General features: G+C 33.5%; 1 protein-coding gene across 1 annotated transcript in view; it reads right to left on the reverse strand.

The window, feature by feature from the left end:
• Nucleotides 1-20001, reverse strand: part of WDR78 (WD repeat domain 78) — a 105549-nt gene that overhangs the window by 1088 nt on the left and 84460 nt on the right. Inside the window, 7 exon segments of the mRNA XM_011994975.1 lie at nt 6793-6949; nt 9019-9245; nt 10011-10109; nt 15838-15959; nt 16242-16399; nt 17898-18049; nt 19852-19938. Coding sequence (XP_011850365.1) covers nt 6793-6949; nt 9019-9245; nt 10011-10109; nt 15838-15959; nt 16242-16399; nt 17898-18049; nt 19852-19938 — 1002 coding nt within the window.

The following is a 20001-nucleotide window of genomic DNA, read 5'->3' on the forward strand; positions in this document are numbered from 1 at the left end:
TGAACTCTTTAGATAATGTAACATAAGTCAGTTCATATTTTTTAGCCTATACTATGCTATCTTTGGCACTTCCCCATCATTCAAAGTCCTGCACACCAAATCAGTTGCCAAGTCCGTCAATTCTAACCTTAATATGTTTCTCAAACTCATCTCTTTCTACTTCAGTTTCTCACTTGGGCAAATGTAAGAGGTAGCTACAAAAATTTGTTCAATGTTGTATCCTTAGTTCCTAAAACCGACCCCGTCACATAGTAAATACTCAGTAAATATTAATACTTGTTGAATAAATGAATCAACAGTTTATTTCTTCTGCCTTCAGTGTCTATCATCATTAATTTCTTACATATATTATAGATTCATGTTTCTAAAACTCTTTTTTGAACATTTCAGTTATCTTTTTATTTTTCCTTCAATTTGGAAAAATGCGAACAACAAGAACACAGAGAAAAATATGGTAAACATTTGTATAATGAACCATAATAGTAAAATTAGTATCCAGGAGTGATTCTCCACAGGCTGCCTGCAGAAAAGGAGTTGCTTCTGTAACTCTCCATTGAAACTGACTTCTCCCAAATGCTTATACCATAATTCTCTATAGCTCAAGACTTAGACCACCAGCAATCCTCATCATGACAGTAGAAGAGCTGGTGCTTCCCCAGTCATGAATGTTAATGCAGTGGTAACTCCTGCCAACAGTTAGCTACATCATAAAGTTATAATTGCAAGCCTTGAATTCCAGTCTCCTGTTCATGCCAGACATTAGGCTGGTGTTACCACTAACCATGAACCCTAAGCTAGTAGGACAGGGCTGGAGCCAACCTTTGGCCATATCCTACCACAAAAATATTCTGGTCCTTGCTCTCATCAGGAAGGGGCCAGAGTTTCAGAAATCATGTCACTTAAAACCTCCAGAGGGCCAGGCATGGTGGCTCACACCTGTTAACGCCAGCCCTTTGGAAGGCAAAGATATGAGGATTACTTGAGGCCAGGGGTTTATGATCAGCCTGGGCAACATTAACAAGTCCTTGTCTGTACAAAAAATTAAAATAAATTTTAAAAATTAAAAGTTAAAAATATTAAAAGTAGCAATTAGAAAAAGTGATACTAACTGGAGTCCTGAAAGACACTGATAAAACATAGTTTCCTTTGTATACCTCCTAAAACTGTTCTTCCCTTTCCCTCACGTCCCAGGGGTAGCCTTTATGCTAAATTTGGTGCACATCTTTCATACAGAATGAAATCATAAGGCTTCCAAAACTTTGATTCACTCTTGGTTAAAATTAATGAAAAAATTATAGGTCATAATGCTACTTGACAAGATATCTTGGTAGGAAATAATGTTTTTGACATTAGCAACTTTGGAACTTCAAATTATTATTATGACTATAATTCTCATAAGCTAAGAAAGAAAAGGTGTATCATTAACATTTGGCTGTAAGTAACAAAAAAAATCTAATTAATGGTTTTTTGTTGTTGTTTAATCTCCCAAAAACTATAACCCAAAGCCTTTCAAATATAGTGACCAAAAACATGAAAAACATACTTGTATCCAAAAATTATATTTATTTACTAACATATGGAATTGATTTGTTAAGAAAATTATTCTTACCAGCCTTGAAATCGCATGCGCGCACGCGCACGCGCACACACACACACACACACACACACACACACACACACAGATTTGCCAAAAATGTTCAGATTCTCTAAGCTTAGCTTTCTGCTTGTAGAGCATACTGTTCAAATTAAAAGATGGCATAACTAATTCAAATCCAAACACAAAAATGAAGCATTTTTCTTCTATATTCCAGTCTATATTTTATACTTTTACCAACTATAAATGTGTCTACTAAGAATATGTTTTTATTTTTGTGTTTAAAATAATACTTGCATATATTATAACATATTGTACTTACCATGTTGAAATTTGCTTTTATCACTCAACACTGTTTTTTAAATTTATTCAAAATTTGTCATATTAACACATTAAGATATAGGTCATTTAAATCTCTGTATTGTAGTTACACATGTGAAAATGTCATATTTTATCTAACCAGTTTTCCACTGATAATCATTTGGGTTGTTTTCAATTTGTCAGTGTACAAACAAGGCTGCTATAAACATTGTTTTCTCATTAGCATGTTTTTCACACCATTGCCCATGAGTTGAACAAAGCCCTAAAGATGTATAAAATCTGGGCTAGGCCTGGTGGCTCACACCTGTAATCCCAGCATTTGACCAGGCCTAGGCGGGCAAATCACTTGAGTCCAGGAGTTCGAGATGAGTCTGAATAACATGGCAAAACCCCATCTTTACAAAATATACAAAAATTAGCCAGGCATTATGGTGTGCACCTGTAGTCCCAGCTACTTGGGAGGCTGAGGTGGGACAATTGCTTGATCCCAGGAGTTTGAGGCTGCAGTGAGCTAAGATCAGGCCACTGCACTCCAGCCTGGGCAACAGAGTGAGACCTTCCCTTTAAAAAAATAAATAAATAAAATAAGGATATAATCTAATCTAATCAGATGGCATTTAAGCATCTACAAAAGTTGTAATCCTACTGAACAGGAAAACTGTAATAATTTAGAATTTAATGATACAGTAAATCAATGAATTGAAGTCAATCAAGTGATCCAGCAACATGGGAAGGGTTGCAGACTTCCGTGAGATGACGGAGGACTTAGGTAATGTGTAACTAGACTTTAGGAGACATGGGCTGGGAGACAAATGCATTGGAGCATTGACAAATCAACAGTAAAACAGGGCTCAGGCTGGCAGCTAAGGTAGTTAGGTAAATCCCCTGAAATGTTCACAGTGTCAGGCCTCATTCCCTGGCTAAAATCTTAAGTCAAGATGCATCTTGGCTAGCTGTGAAAATAGTCTTCAAAACTACTTATAATGTTATTCTTTTTTACCCTGAGAAGAATAAACATTGTGCACAAAAATGATGCAGCAAATCAAACAGGTAACTTTAGTATTTTCTGCAATAAGGAATTTATATAATTTTAATATTTTAAATATTCATTATGTATATGAGAAGTTGCCATATTGGAATGTCTAACAGAAACATTTGCTTCTTATATAAATGTGTAATTTGGGTAATTGATTTAGACTTACTATCATGGATTAAAATCTTACCAATTTGTAAACAGCATTGGAACATTTAAGAAAATATAGTATTCATCACATTTAAAATTTTTAATTTATGAAATTAATAAGAATTCCTTAAGTATCTGAGACTTGTTTGTCCATAAGAAAATTGAAGTACTTAAAAGTCCAATATATTAAATTTATAAATGAGAATTAAAATATTTAACAAAATTTAGTTAAGTTGCAAAAACTCACTTAGCATGTATTAAAATCTGCTAGACTTAAAAAGAGAATAATAAAATATATAATCTAAATGTAACAACTTAAGATGAACTGTTCATTTTTTGTAAATCTTATTATCATTTGAATATGAGTTTTTAAAATCAAAGTAAACTGAATAATCTTTTGTAAATATAAAGGCTACCTTAGGGAACATTAGAAATAAGAAATAAATTGGCTGGGCATGGTGGCTCACGCCTGTAATCCCAGCACTTTGGGAAGCCGAGGTGGGCAGATCACCTGAGGTCAAGAGTTCGAGACCAGCCATGGTGAAACCCTGTCTCTACTAAAAGTACAAAAATTAGCCAGGTGTGGTAGTAGGCGCCTGTAATCCCAGCTACTGAGGAGGCTGAGGCAGTAGAATCACTTGAACCCGGGAGGCAGAGGTTGCAGCGAGCCAAGATCATGCCACTTGATTATACTTTCTTGAATATCTATTGTCCCTTTCTTAGAAACCATGTCTTTTGCTTGTGTGTTTGTTCATTCAGATAGTCATTCAGCATTCACTGAATGCCCATTGTGTGCTAGTACTGCGCTAGACACTTACATATATGTTTCCAAGGGGCTCAAACTAGTAAGAAAAATAAGTATTCAAAATATTCCAACTTATATTGATAGATTATTATCACACTTGACAGGATATATATATATACACACACATATATATATATAAATATTTATAAAATACATACACACAAATACATATATACATTCGATGAAAAGAAAATAATCAACATGCCAATACTCACAGATTTCTCTTCCACCACTATCTCCAACACACAATAACAAAAATTTTAAAACAACTCAAACAACTCAATTCCCGCTCCCAACCACCGCAAATTCAGAGTTTATGGGCAAGTTCTTAGAGCTCTTGTGAGATGGACTAAGAGAAACATAGAGTTTTTTTTTTTTTAAAGATGAATTTAGGCGTTGAGGCTACATTTAGAATTGGAGGCTTATGGACAAAAGAAGAAAAAAGATTACTATAAACTATGTATTTGGATTCACTTAAAAATTTTAAGAGATTTGAATAAGAATGGAATTTTCTTTTAATTTCTTTTAGCCATTGAGCTGTGCATCTTAGGCAAGTTTCAGTGTGGAGATAAATATCCCAGTACCTGTTAAAATATCTGATACTCAATGAATGTTTGAGAAATGAAAAAATGTTTAATATCACGAAAAAGCCATTAGGATTACATTCCTCAGAGTAGACTAAAATTATTATGTAAGAAAACCAATGCGTTTTGTGAAACAAATACAGATGATATGGAAAACAGGTAAGTAAAAGGAAAAATATACACCTTATTGGTTCTGTTTCTCTGGAGACCCCTAACACAACTTCTTAAATAATAACTGTCTTTTAACAGAATAATGTTTTTATGCAAATGAACCTCTGGAACATAAAATTTATCCAAGACTCCACCCCTAAAACTAATAATTGTAATACAAAACATGTTATTTTCTTCTGTAGTTTTTCAATGCATATTTATTCAACAAGCATTTATTGAATAACTACTATAAGCCAGACACTACTAGTCCATGGCAATACAACCCAGAACAAAAGAGACAAAAATCACTGTTTTCATAGAGTTAACATTCTAGGTGTGGGACACAGGCAATTAACAAAATATATAAATAAATTATGTTATAATGTATACATAAATTTATATATAAATAGATATAAAATGCGGAAGTAAGTTTATGTATATTCAAAGGTGTTAAATGTTATTTAAAAAATAAGTCATGAAAGAGTATTGAATAGGGGGTGTGAAAGATAGTAGAGGTTGCAATTTTAAATAAGACGATCAGGAAAGACTTAACTGAGAAAGTGACACTTGAGCAAAGATTTGAAGTAAGTAAAGAAATAAGCCCTGTGAATGTTAGGCTGGGGAAATGACAAGCATTTTATTGATTTACTTATTTAACATTTGCAGTCCATATGGTTGGGACAGAACTCTACCTCCTATATGTGACCCAGATCTAATCAATCATCTGATTTCCCTGGCCACATTTCCTTCTTGTTGGATATTTATGTTGTTCTGTTTTCCTTTTCTTTTCTTATCTCATGAATAATGCTATAATTTATTTTATTACATTTATGAACATTTCTATAGGATAGTCTCAGAAGTGCTAGTTAAAAGGAATCAATATTCTCCAAACATTCTCTTTTTTTTTTATTTTTGAGTCAGAAGTTTGCCCTGTTGCCCAGCCTGGAGTGCAGTGGCGCCATCTCAGCTCACTGCAACCTCCGTCTCCCAGGTTCAAACGATTCTCGTGCCTCAGCCTCCTGAGTAGCTGGGACTACAGGCACCCGCCACTACACCCAGCTAATTTTTGTATTTTTAGTAGACAGAGTTTCACTATGTTGGCCAGGCTGGTCTTGAACTCCTGACCTCAAGTGATCCACCCGCCTCAGTCTCCCAAAGTGCTGGGATTACAGGCATGAGCCACTGTGCCCGGTCTTCTCTAAACATTTCTAACAGTCTTGATTCAGATTGTCAAATTGCTTCCAAAAAGTTATACCGATTTCTATTCCAACCACCAGTATGAGAGGACTTATCAAATGTTTGCCAGTACAGAGTAGTCTTATTAAAAAATTATTTTTAAATAAACTTTGTAAATCTGATATGTGAGAATGCTATTTGAATTTAATATTTTATCTTTTAAATTATTAGTGAGGTTGGATTTTAAAACATATCTACTAGTCATTTTTTGTGAATGACCTGTTCCTGACCATTGCCCATTTTTTATTAAAGTCTTGCTGTTTTTTCATATTTATTTGTACATATTTTTAACATGTTTATCATATTTGTGCTAATATTTACCAGATTATTGTTTATAATAACAATGTAAATGTAAACACAAGAAACAGAGAAAAAATGAAAATTTTTAATTGAAAATAGAAAACTTTTTAAAAATAATAGGCATCTAATGACACGGAGTTGTTTGTCAAAGTTCGACACAAAACTTGGGTATTGAAGAACGTGGAATAAGAGAATAGGATAACGCTAAACCAACAGAAATAAATGCCCATTTGAGGAACATTGGAAAATATCTAAAAATACAATTATTTTATGTAACAATCTTTTAATATATGAAGTAAACTTCTTTGACCATCTTTAAAAGTTATTAAGTCCCAATTACATACTAGGCACAATTTTAGGTTCTCCCATATAATATTTACAATTATTTTGCTCACCAAGATTATTATTCTCATTCTCTTTTACAGATAAAGAAGATGAGGTTGAAAAAAAAAATAACCGTAATAGGTACCATGTCTAGAAGTTAGCAACTCTTGGAATTTATGTTCTTTTATTATATTACACTTAAGATACTTAGGAAAGGTAAATCCTCTGCATGCTACAAAAGTATATCTGAATAGAATAATAAAACGACACAAATTTTTTTACTCTTGAGTCTCACCCGGCCAGATTCCAAAGCAGTAGGCATATTTCTCAGTTCATACACAGAAACCTGTCCATCACTGTCTCCTACCAAAAGGCAATCTGTTTGTTTGGCAAAGAGAATGGTTGTGAACTTGATTCCAGGGTTAGCAGTATTCACAATCAGAGGGTCCAAACTGTAATGAAATATTTTATTTGTAAATTCAATTGTTATATTAATATGGTCTTTTAAATAGACAAAGAAAAATTTGAGATTTTTTAAATTAAATGTAACAAAAACCATAAGCCTATTTAAGTGTTTCCAAACTCAAAATAACTGTTCCTCACTCCTTAATCAAAACCTTCATTTCTTCAATGAACTAATTTCAACCAGGTAAATTAAAGTACTTCACAATTAAGATGGGAACTCAAAAATTCAAATTTTTGTGATGGTTAATTTTGTGTGTCCACTGGGCTAGGCTATGGTACCCAGTTGTTTGGTGAAACATCAGTCTATTTTAAAGGTATTTTTTTTCAAATACAATTAATATTTAATTCACTAGAATTTGAATAAAGCCTATTACCCTCCATAATGTGGGTAGGCTTCATCCAATTAGTTGAAGGTCTTAAAAGAAAAGACTGATATCCACCCAAAGTGGAATAAAATTCTACCTGCAGAATGCCTTTCTTCTCAAGACTGCAACATGACTCCTGCTGGAAATTCCAGCCTGCCAGCCTGCCAGCTTGCACCGCAGATTTCATACTTGATAGGACCCAGTCCTTAAAATAAATGTCTCTCTCTCTCTCTCAAGAGATAGATATAAAAATAGAGATATATAGAGACAGAGACAACAATAGATGTAAGTACATACATCTTATTGGTTCTGTTTCTCTGGAGACCTCTAACACAACTTCTTAAATAATAACTGTCTTTTAACAGAATAATGTTTTTATCCAAATGAACCTCTAGAACATAAAAGTACATTTTGAACAAGAAGTTTTCCTAGTCTTCATTATCTAAAGCAATCTACCTAGGGTCCTCAAAAGAAGAGAAGTAGCAAGTTTGTATACTTCTTTTAAAAATGTGTTGTCCTGGGAATTACAGGTTTTCCAGAAAAATTAAAATCAGAGGTGGGATTATTTAAGCAGCCACTGTATATATTAGTCACCTCATACTGGTAATCCTTGATTTTTGGTTCATACTGTTTTATAGAACAAACCAGGACAAAATTTTAAAATTACTGAATTATAATTCCTAGCAAAAAAAATTCTCATGAAGAATGAACCCATTGAATTTGACATCATTTCTTTCAAACAAGAATTTATTTTCTTGCTGTTTTTTCTAAAAACTAACATAAAGATATATTATAATTTCCAATTGAAAAAGTAGAACCATTAACCTTTTTATTCCAACATTGTATTAAGTTTCCATATTAGGAAGAATAAATTAATTTAGATAATCCTCTAATAACTTTGATGTAATATGTTAAATCAAAATTTTAATTAAGTTCATACCCCTTTGAATATGTTTTGAAACAAGGTAAGAGCATAAGTAAATGTTGCAAAAATAATTATTTTGTCCCTTTTTTCTATCATAGAAAATTTTTAATTAAAAATGTAAAAATGCCTCTGTATGTTTCTCTAAATCAGGCAATGAATAAGAACTCAAGATAGCTATTATATCCTATATCATCCTGTAAAAGTTTGAGGAGATGAGTAAGGTAAACTACTTTCTTTATTCTTTTTTTTTTTTTTTTTTTTTGAGATAGTCTCACTATGTTGCCCAGGTTGGAGTACACTGGCTCAATCTTGGCTCACTGCAACCTCCACCTCTTGGGTTCAAGTGATTCTCCTGTTTCACGCTCCTGAGTAGCTGGGACTACAAGTGCATGCCACCACACCTGGCTAGTTTGTATATTTTGGTAGAGACGGGGTTTCGCCATGTTGGCCAGGCTGGTATTGAACTCTTGACCTCAAGTGATCCACCTGCCTCAGCCTCCCAAAGTGCTGGGATTACAGGTGTGAGCCACTGTGCCCAGACAAGGTAAACTACTTTCATTCAAATATTTTAAAAATCACATACAGTATAAATAATTAACATTAATATAGCATCCTGGTATTATCTTTATTCATAAAGGACTCTTATAAACTATTACTTCTTTTAAAGTAACTACAGTACCCTCTAACTGGTGTCAAAGCTATCAGCTATAATTTAGTTTGAACTGCTTCTACTGTAAATTTACCCAAGAAAAATAGTAACACTTACGTGCTGATATGAAGGTCCCAAATCTCCACCCTGTTCTCATTTGCAGCTGCAAATATATAGGATGATTTTGGAGACCAGGCAACATCGTAAACAACAGAAGTAGTTGGATAAAAACTCAAAAATGGCTTGACATTCTCCTGTTGCCATATAATAACACCCCAATCTGCAGAACAGCTTAAAAATACATCATGACAAAATGGATTCCACGTCACTTTATACACTGGACCCTAGAAATAAAAAAAAAATACATAGGTAAACAATATTTAACATCATTTATTTTAAACTTGACTAGCAAATTAAAAATGCTAAGATTTCTAGATTTTCACACAACTCATTATTGTGTGGGCAGTATTTTAGCTGAGAATAAGATCACAGATTGAATCTTCCCTAAATTATTACATTTAGAAACATAAAAATATAGTTGCTACAATATTCACTAAATTTAATACATATTATGCATACTTTGAAAAAATAAAGAGTATTAAGAAAAGAAAGAAAGGACGGAGAAAATGAAAAAAAAGTGGCTGAAACAATCATGACAAGATATACAGCCAGGTGCAGTGGTGTTTGCCTGTAGTCCCAGCTTCTTTAGAGGCTAAAGTGGGAAGATCAAGTGGAAGATCAAGTGGAAGTTCAAGGTCAGCCTGGGTAACAGTGAGACACATCTCTTAAAAAAAAAAAAAAAGCTATAGAGACTAGGTATGGGTGAAAGACAATTTTACTTTAGGATCAGCATGTTATCATAAGCAAAGTCTTTTAGAAACAAAACTTGTGACTTCCAAAACTTTCAAGAAGAAATCAAGGATATCTAGAACTCAAATAAAATGCCCCATACATTATTGGTGGTTTCCATAGAAGAAAACACTTAATTCAAGATGGTATTTTTAACTCTGAAGTTGTAAATTTATTGCATATTACATATTCTTTGTATAATGGTACTATTTTTTCAGAAATACAAAATAAATGTTCCAACCTTCTATAATTAAACTAACCTTATGTCCTCTGTAGGTATTTAGGTATTGTTCATTATATGAACAAGAACATTTGTGAATATGACCTTCTTCAGTGCCAGCCAAATAGATATTTGTGTCCTACAACACAGAACATCGAAATGCATTGGCTTGTGATACATTAGTAAGCGTCATAAATAGAAGATTAGATATTTCTGGATCTATTAAAATCAATTCGAGAACCCAAACTAAAAGCGCTATCTTGAATATACCAGTCTTGTCTTTTCCTTTTGTCATGATTTTATAATAATCAAACTACCTGAAAGACTACTGTGCAAAAGAAAATATAAATTGGTCCTTTGCTGGAATTAGGGTAGCATTTAATATCCTGTCTGGAAATTACATAGAAAAACACTGGCTTAAAATAAATAAGAAATTTTCTAACATTTAGAGGTACCTGACAATGGAACTAGCAGTCCAGGGAAACAGTAAGTGCTCTTTCATTACAACTTGTCAAAGAAAAGACAGATACACACTTTTGAACTACATGATATTAAAAAAAAGAAAAAAATAAACTATATGATAAAGTATAATTTCTCCCAAAGTGGTATTACCAATACATATTCCCAGACAGTCCTGTATAAAAGTTATCTGACTCACATTCTGTTTGACAGTTGCTTACATCAGAAATCTTAAATGTTGCCATTCTATTAGATGTAAAATTATATCAACCATTTTTAATTCCTATTTATTTGAATATTAATAAGGTTGAGCACTTTATGTTCATTGGCCACTTGTGTTTCCTCTTCTGTTTGTGTCCCGATCATTTTAGTAATAATATGTCTTGTTATTTTCCATTTGTATAAGTTCTTCATATTTTCTAGAATCGATTGCTTTGTCTATAACATGTTATAAATATCTTCTCCCAGTGTATGACTTATCTTTTTATTTTCTTTTTACCGTCTTTGATAAACATAAGTTCTCATTTTCTGTTATATTTAGCATTTTTTTGTGCTTTAAGAAATCTTTCCCTACCTTAAGATCCTAGAGATATTTTCCTACATTTTCTTCTGAAAGGTTTTTGTGTATGATAGGATAGAAATCTAATTCCTTTTTTAATATGGATACTTATTATTCTAACACCATTTATAAGTGGTCATTTTTCACTAGCGATCTTCAACGTCATTGTTAAAAGTTGGGTTTCCCAGGAAATAAACTCTGACATTTCATGCCAGAAGTGTCAGGGAGTGCTCTCAGGAACAACTTCTATGTAGGAAACAGGAATGGGCAGATATTTCAGTTGAGCCGTGACGCAGTTGCAATCAAGGGCTTAGTCCCAAGTATAAGAAGCTATGGAGAAAAGATGGCCCTTCAGAGTCCTGTCTCAAGATAAGGAAGCCAGATATTTCACAGATGCCCCCTTCAAGCAAGATGTTAGACTCAAACCTAACCATACTAATAATCAAACTAAGTGTAAATGATCTTGGCACCATAATTAAAAGGCAGTGATTTTAAGATTGTATAAAAAGGCAAGACCCAATTATATGCTACCTACAAAAAAATTTAAGTATAAAGAGATAAAAAGGTAAAAAGAAAAAGCATAAAAAATGATAAACCAGGCTAACACCAGTTAAAAGTAAGCTGGAGTGGCTATACTAATATCATACTAAGTAGATTTCAGAGTAAAAAAAAAAAATCACAAGTTATAAATAGGGTCATTTCATCGTGATAAAGGAGTTAATTGATCAATAGGACATAATAATGCTAAACATATGTATGTACCTAATAAGAAAGCATCAAGATACACAAAGCAAAACTGATAGAATTACAAGGAAAAATAGACAAATCTACAATTATGGTTGGAGACTTTAATACCTCTTTCTCAATAATTGAAAGAAGTAGGAAGAAAATCAGCAAAGAGAAGTAATCTTGAACAATATTATCAGCCAATTTAACCTGAATGACATTTATAGAATATTCTAACTAAGAAAAGCATAATACATATTTTTCTCAAGTATACAGGAAATATTTACCAATACAGACCACATACTGGGCTTTATAACAAATCTTAATAAATTCAAAGAGTTTGGTTTATAAAAAGTGTTTTCTGTAATTATGGTGGGATTGAATTAGAAATTGGTAACAGAAAAGCCTTTGGAAATCTGGAAAATAAATAACATGCTTAATATCTGGAAATAATATCTGGAAACTAAATAACATGCTTCTAAATAACCCATCCATCAAAGAAGAAATCAAGGGAGAAAATTGGTCATTTGAACAGAATGAAAATGAAAATGTAACATATCAGAATTTTGGGGATGCTGCTAAAGCAGTACTTAGGAAAAAATCATAGCACAAACAACTACATTAGAAAAGAAAACAGTCATAAATCAATGACCTCTGCTTTCATTCTAAAAAATTAGGAAAACAAGAGCAAATTAAAACCAAAGTAGAGAAAAGAAATAAGGATCAAAGTGGAAATCGATGATAAAGAAAACAAACAAAATAGTGAAAACCAATTAAGTCAAAAGCCATTTCTTGGAGTTCAACAAAATTGATAAACATAAGTCAGACTAATCAGGAAAAGAGAGAAGACACAAATTACTAATATTAGGAATCACAGGGCAATGTCATGGCTTATGCCTATAACCCCAGCACTTTGGGAGGCCAGGGCAGGAGGATCACTTGAGCCTAGGAGTTTGATATCAGCTTGGGCACCATAGCAAGATTACACCACTACAAAAATAAAAATAAAAATAAATTAGGCCAGGTGCGGTGGCTCACGCCTGTAATCCCAGCATTTTGGGAGGCCAAGGCAGGAGGATCACTTGAGGTCAGGAGTTCAAGACCAGCCTGGCCACTGTGGTGAAACTCCATCCCTACTAAAAAAAAATACAAAAAATTAGCTGGGCATGGTGGTGCACACCTGTAATCCCAACTACTCAGGAGACTGAGGTGGGAGAATCGCTTGAACCCAGGAGATGGAGGTTGCAGTGAGCCAAGATCACTCCACTGCACTCCAACCCGGACTACAGAGTGAGACCATGTCTCAAAAAAATTAAATTAAATTAAATTAAATAATAAATTAGCCAGGCATGGTGGTGTGTGGCTGTAATCCTAGCTGTTTAGGAGGCTGATGTGGGAGGATAGCTTGAGCCCAGGAGTTCAAAGTTACAGTGAGTTATAATCATACCACTGCACTCCAGCCTAGGTGACAGAGTGAGACTCTGTCTCAAAAAAAAAAAAAAAAAAAAAAAATTAGAGGTGAGATTACTATATATTCCACAGTTATTAAAGGATGCTAAGGGGATATTATGTCAATAAATTCCACAACTTTGATAAAATAGACAAATTCCTTAAAAGACACAAATTACCAAAGCTCACTCAAGAAGCAATAGATAACCATAATAACCCTACATATATTAAAATTTGAATTTGTAGTTAAAAATTAAAAATCTCCCTACAAAGAAAACTCCAGGCCCAGATGGTTAATTCTATTAAGTATATAATGAAGAACTCATACTAATTTTATGAAAATTATTTCTAAAAGGAATTCTGTGCAGACATGATTACCCTGATAGCAAAGTCAAAGATGTCACAAGAAAACTATAGATCAGCCTCTCTTCTAACCAAAGATTCAAAGATTCTAAACAAAATTTCACTATATCAAATTTGCTAGTATATTAAAAAGGGTAATAAACCACAATGAAATAAAGTTTATTTCAGGGATAAACATTCAAAAATTAATCAATCTAATTCACCATATTAACAACCTTGAAAAGAAAAACTATATGATCATCTTTATACATACGGAAAAGCATTTAACAAAATCCAACATCCATTCCGAATAAGAACCACCCAGCAAACTAGGAATGTAATGGAACTTCCTCAATCTGATTAACTGCATCTACAAAAAGCCTTCATCTGACACCATACCTAATAGTAAAAGACTAAATGCTTTTCCTCTAAGATCAGGAACAATACAGATATGCATGCTTTCATCATCTTTACTCATCCCTGTACTGGAGGTTGTAACCAGTACAATCATACAAGGAAGAGAAATAAAGGCAACCAGGTTAGAAAGAAAGAAGCAAAACTGTTTTTATTTACAGACCATATGATCATCTTGAATTCCTTATGCCAAGGACACTTCAGGACACTAGACTAGGTTTTTTTCAACCAAGCGTTATTGACATTTTGGGCTAGATAATTCTCTGTTGGGGACTGATGTGCACTGGGAGGGTGGTGGCTGCCTGTACACTGAAGGATGTTTAGCAACATCTCTGGTCTCTTCCCAGAGATACCGGTAGCACTTTCCCACCCTCACCTCAATTCCTGACAGCTGCAACAACCACAAATATCTCCAATCATTGCCAAATGTTCCCTACTGGGAAAATTCTCCCCTCCCTGCCCACATTGAGAACTACTGTTCTATAGTCAAAGTTAAGGTGAATTACAGGAATTTGATAATGAAGGAAGTTAGAAGATGGCTGTAGTAATTAAAGTAAAAAATAAGAAAGGTCTGAACTGCATTAGCAATAGAAGGCTTGGACTTGAAGGGATGGGACAATAAAATTTAAGTATCATTTGGATGATAGGGTAGAATAGAGGAGTTCAAGTCTTGGTTTGCATAATGACGTAGATGATGGTGTCACCAAAGAGATGATCATATTACATGTAACAGAAAACATGGAATACATGTTCTGAAAAAGCCTATCACAGTGGCTGAATTTTCTGATTACAAAGTATCTCCAGATTGATAGAGAGTACAAGGATGGTTACCAGAGGCTGGGAAAGGTAGTTGGGGGTAGGGGGATGGTGGGGATGGTTAATGGGTACAAAGAAATAGAATGAATGAATAAGATCTAGTATTTGATAGCACAACAGAGTGACTATAGTCAATAATAATTTAATTGTACACTTTAAAAGAACGAAAAGAGTATAATTGGATTGTTTGTAACACAAAGGATAAATGCTTGAAGGGACGGATACCCCATAGTCTATGATGTGATTATTATTCATTGTACGCCTGTATCAAAACATCACATGTACCCCATAAATATATATACCTACTATGTACCCATATAAATTAAAAATAAAAAACAAACTATCTCCAGATAAAGAAAAAGGAGGACTTCATTAACTGTGCTCTGATTTGATTCTCGGTAAACATGAATTTAAGTGGTCTTTCTAATCCCCAAATCCTGAGAGTCACCATGCAAATTGAAATGTAGAAGACTATATATAAGTGGATTCAGTTTCTGTAAGTATGATAGAGCAGCAGAGTGGCCAAGTGGGGCAAGGAGAGGCACTCAAGTTAAGCACAGAGTTGTAAAGAGAATCTTTCCATAGTTCCTCAGAAATATATACCTCTCATCTATCTAGCTGCAAAAGCAGATAAAGATCATAGTATAGCCAACTGGAATGTACCATTCCACCTTAGGTTAGCAGTTAAATCTGTGCTTATTTCTTCACTTACAAAGCACAATTTAAAAAAATCTTTATTGGAATATAATTCACATATCACATAATTCACACATCATATAATTCACACGTATCAAGTATATAATCCAATAGTTTCTAGTTTGTTCACAGAGTTCTGCAACCATCACCACCATCAATTTTAGTTTCATCACTCCCAAAAAAACTCTATCATCATTAGTAAGTCATTCCCTACTTTTCCCTCCCTTGTCACCTATTCTTCCACCTGCATCCCCTAGCCCAGACAATCATTTATCTACTTTCTGTCTCTAATATATTAGGCACAGTATTCATTAACAGGCTAATATTTGGTCTTGTTTTATGACTTAATACACTTCAATTTTGGAAACTGTTATATCCAGTGGTAAATAAGAGTGAAATAATTTACCTTGGGATGAAAAGAAAAACACATTCCAGGAGCCTGTCGAGATATCAAAGCTTCGTCTTTCTTTTCCTTTTCCCCTCCTTTTCTGTTACTGGTAGTTGTAGTTCTCTTTAATCGCATCAAATCTGTATTTAAAGAAAAACATATATAACTTGTTATTTACCACATGAAAGACTACCGCGAATATCATGTGTATTTCTTCTGCAAATAATAATATTAGTTCTGCCAAATTTGCATATAATTAGGCTAAAATTAGCACACACTAGAACTAGCTGCTTAGAAAAACAATGACCAAGCCCAATTTTTTTCTTATTGGCGACCAAAATTTGTCACCTTTCACACATGGTTAACTAGAAAATTTTAATTCAGCACATAACAAGAAAAAGATAACTTGATTTTTCTTTTACCATAACAATCTAGTCCTTTTCGTATAACCCATTTGGCGATTCTTCCATCTGCTGATATAGAAACTAGTATTTCTCTTTTGTCATCTCCTGTTGTTCCTCGATCTTGTTCTATCCACTGTAGTTGCCAGACAGGTCCCAAATGTTTTTGAGGTGATTCACTAAAACAGTAAAAAAATACTAAACATATAATCATTATAATAATTTCTTAAAGGCCTTGGAGTATAAATGATAAGGTCAGCTTTCTAGAAGATCACGACCTATTTATATAATCCTTTTATTGTTCAAAAATAGACTTTTAAATATTTTAAAAAATAGAAAAGACAACCTCTTTTCTACTTAACAGTCCCTGTTATTTTTTCTACTTCTTACAAAAGAAAAATTGTACTGGTCTTTAACTATATTAGCTATCATAACTGCAATACAAAAGCAAAAATGTTCTTTTCAGAATCTACTTTTCTTACTCAATTCATTAATTCTTTCTTAGTTTAGTTGTGTAAATTCTGACTTTTACTTTATTTTAGACACATTGAATATAAGTATTTTCATCTTTATAATGTTTTTATGAATTAAGTTGTTAATCATTTAAATCTTATCCAGGTAAACAATTCTTCTTTCTATATTTCACTCTTCTTCCTACGTTTCAAGATTGCCCATTGGTTTAACTCTCTCTATGGATTAGAGTTAAAATTTTTCTGAAAAATTAAACTCACTTCTCAGATTACTCTCTTTTCCTATCAGATTAATGTGATGTTTTTTTCATGGTACTGACTACCTTGATTTTTAATACAAACCCTCCAATGCAATCAGTTCTGAACATTTTAAAAATCATACATATCTTTGATTTTTTGGTGAAAATTATGGACCCTCTTCCCAGAAACAAGCACAAAGGCCCATGCTTACAAAACTGCAAATAACTTGAAGTTAAGTTCAGGAGCCTCTGCTTTAATGGTTATTTCTAGTTCTAGCTAAGTTTATTCAAACACTTTTACAAACATGCCCCATTGGTATCTTGTCTATTACAAAAACCTAGTCTTTTTAATATCTGTCACCTCTAACCTTTTGGCTTTCCTCATATAACTCATTTATTCATTAATTATTCATCAAACACTTACTAGACTCCTGTTATATGTCCAATTTTCAATGACATGCTGATGATAGAAAGGTATGTAAGATTCAATCCTTGCTCTCAAGGAACTTATACCCTTCTTAGCAAGATAGATAGATAGATAGATAGATAGATAGATAGATAGATAGATAGATAGATAGATATAGATAGATTAGATAGATTTACATATATATACACATACATAATTTTATATATAATATGATAAGTGCTATGATAAAGGTATGTACAGGTTGCACAAAAGAAAGGAATGGGAAAATTTCCTGGAAGAAGTGAAACCAAAGCAGTAGTTTAAGAATAAGCATAAACTGTGAAGCCAGAGGAAGTTGGTTAGTGAGATGGGCAGAGAAGTTGAAGGAGCTATTAGGACACACCATTCCAGCTGCAGAGACAACATGAGGGATTATTAAATGTTTCAAAAATAATGGTATCACTCTCAGTAACGACATAAATATTTACTCAAAACTAAATAACAGAGTAAATCCTCCTGAAAAAGCATGTATTATACATTTATCTAATTCTCAGGTTCTTACCTACTATCCAGAACTGGAACATTACTGTTGCTCCGTACATTGTAAATTGCAATTGTGCCATTGTGGTAGCCAACTGCTAAAAGGTTAGGTGCTCCAATTGAAAAATCCACAGCAGTAACTCCATATGGACTCTGATAAATACGTTCTGGCCACTAAATTTTAAAAAATTACATTTTCAACTTGTTTTTGTAGACTACAGTAAGACAGAATATAATGGTGGCTGAGATTTAGTTTGGTGGCAGTGGGTATGTGAGCAGAGTTAGCCCACATTCAGTTACTTCTGTCCTCCTCATTTCCAGTACAGAAAAGAATAAAACTTCACTTGGTCATTTCCTTTGATACAAGTATGAATCCTCAGCACTCAATGACTTTAAGAAATAGAGTGTTGGGCATGGGGGCTCACTCCTGGAATCCTAGCTACTAGGGAGGCTGAGGTGGGAGGATCACTTGAGACCAGCAGTTTGGGACCAGCCTGGGCAACATAACAAGACCCCCATCTCAGAAAGAAAGAAAAGAAGGAAGGAAGGAAGGAAGGAAGGAAGGAAGGAAGGAAGGAAGGGAGGGAGGGAGGAAGGGAGGGAGGGAGGAAGGAAAGAAGGAAGGGAAGTACAGCACAGCCTTCTACAATAATATTTTGGTAATCTTTCAGCAGGATTAGTATTACCATCACATGTCTACCTTCTTATGGGAACAAAAAACTAATCATCTAGCATATATTCCTGTATTCTAGTATTTGTTTCAGATGCTTGGATTATCTAAAGAATGAAGAGAAAAAGTTCTAAAACTCCCCAAGTTACAAGTTACTCTGTTCTACAACCCCATGAAGAGTTTGTTTTGTTTGAATGTCTAATTTAAATCCTTTCCTGTTTTTAACCACCTACATAAAAAAGAAGACAGACTACTGATGATGAATCCAATGTCAATCCCTCCACATTTAAAATTGCTTCTCCCTTTCTTTTATGCTATATAAACCCAGATTTACATGACATATAGCTAAGTTTATTCAAACACTGTTATAGATATTACAGACTAGAGGTATTTATAAAAATTTTAGTCATTTTTATATGCTCTTCTGGCCCTTCTCTAAGTTTTCTACTTTGCATTTCAGTTGTGAATCAAAACTAAATATAAAACTTTAAAGTAACAGATTGACTAGGGCTGTTTAGCAAAATTACTACTATGATTCTTTATATTCATTCTCTCTGAAAAGTAAGAAGGTCATATAAATTTATTTTATTTTGTTTCTATTGAGAATAACAGTCAGGTGATAAGGAGGTATTCATATATTAAGAAACCACCAGGTATTTTAAAAACATAATTTTCAGCTGGGCTCCGGTGGCTCACACTTGTAATCCCAGCACTTTCGGAGGCCGAGGCAGGAGGATCACGAGGTCAAGAGATCAAGACCATCCTGGCCAACATTGTGAAATCCCGTCTCTATTAAAAATACAAAAATTAGCTGGATGTGGTGGCACACACCTATAGTCCCAGCTACTTGAGAGGCTGAGGCAGGTGAATCGCTTGAACCCAGGAGGTGGAAGTTGCAGTGAGTCAAGATCACGCCACTGCACTCCAGCCTGGGCGACAATGCAAGACTCTGTCTCAAAAGAAAAACAAACAAACAAACAAAAAAACCCATAATTTTCAAAGGATTTTCATTTACAGATTCATTTTTCTTTATAATTAGCTGTGAAAATCAATAATGGTTCAACTCTGCATCATCATATATAGGCATATAGTACATGTTCAATAAATATTTACTGAATGAATTTATAAATGAATTCTCTTTACCCTATGTCAACAAGAACAAATTTTAATTGCTATGAGTTAAACCAAAGAAAATAGTCTTAATTGATAAAATTTTCTAGACTTTATTTATTACATGTAATTATATACTTTATGAGAATTTTGTCAACAGCCAGATAAAAATGCTTCTTATTCTTGTTTGGGTTACCATGGGATTCTTTATTGACCAGCAGCAAGCCAATCCTCTTTTTTGCTCTTTAAATCCAAAGTGCCCATAGCCAACAGCCAAAAGATCCTGAAAACCAGAAAAATACATTTAAAAATAAGAGAAGATAGCATTAAAATATTGGTAAATATA

The sequence above is a fragment of the Mandrillus leucophaeus genome, unplaced genomic scaffold (genome assembly GCF_000951045.1).
Source record: "Mandrillus leucophaeus isolate KB7577 unplaced genomic scaffold, Mleu.le_1.0 Scaffold464, whole genome shotgun sequence".
In the NCBI taxonomy this organism is placed as follows: Eukaryota; Metazoa; Chordata; class Mammalia; order Primates; family Cercopithecidae; genus Mandrillus; species Mandrillus leucophaeus.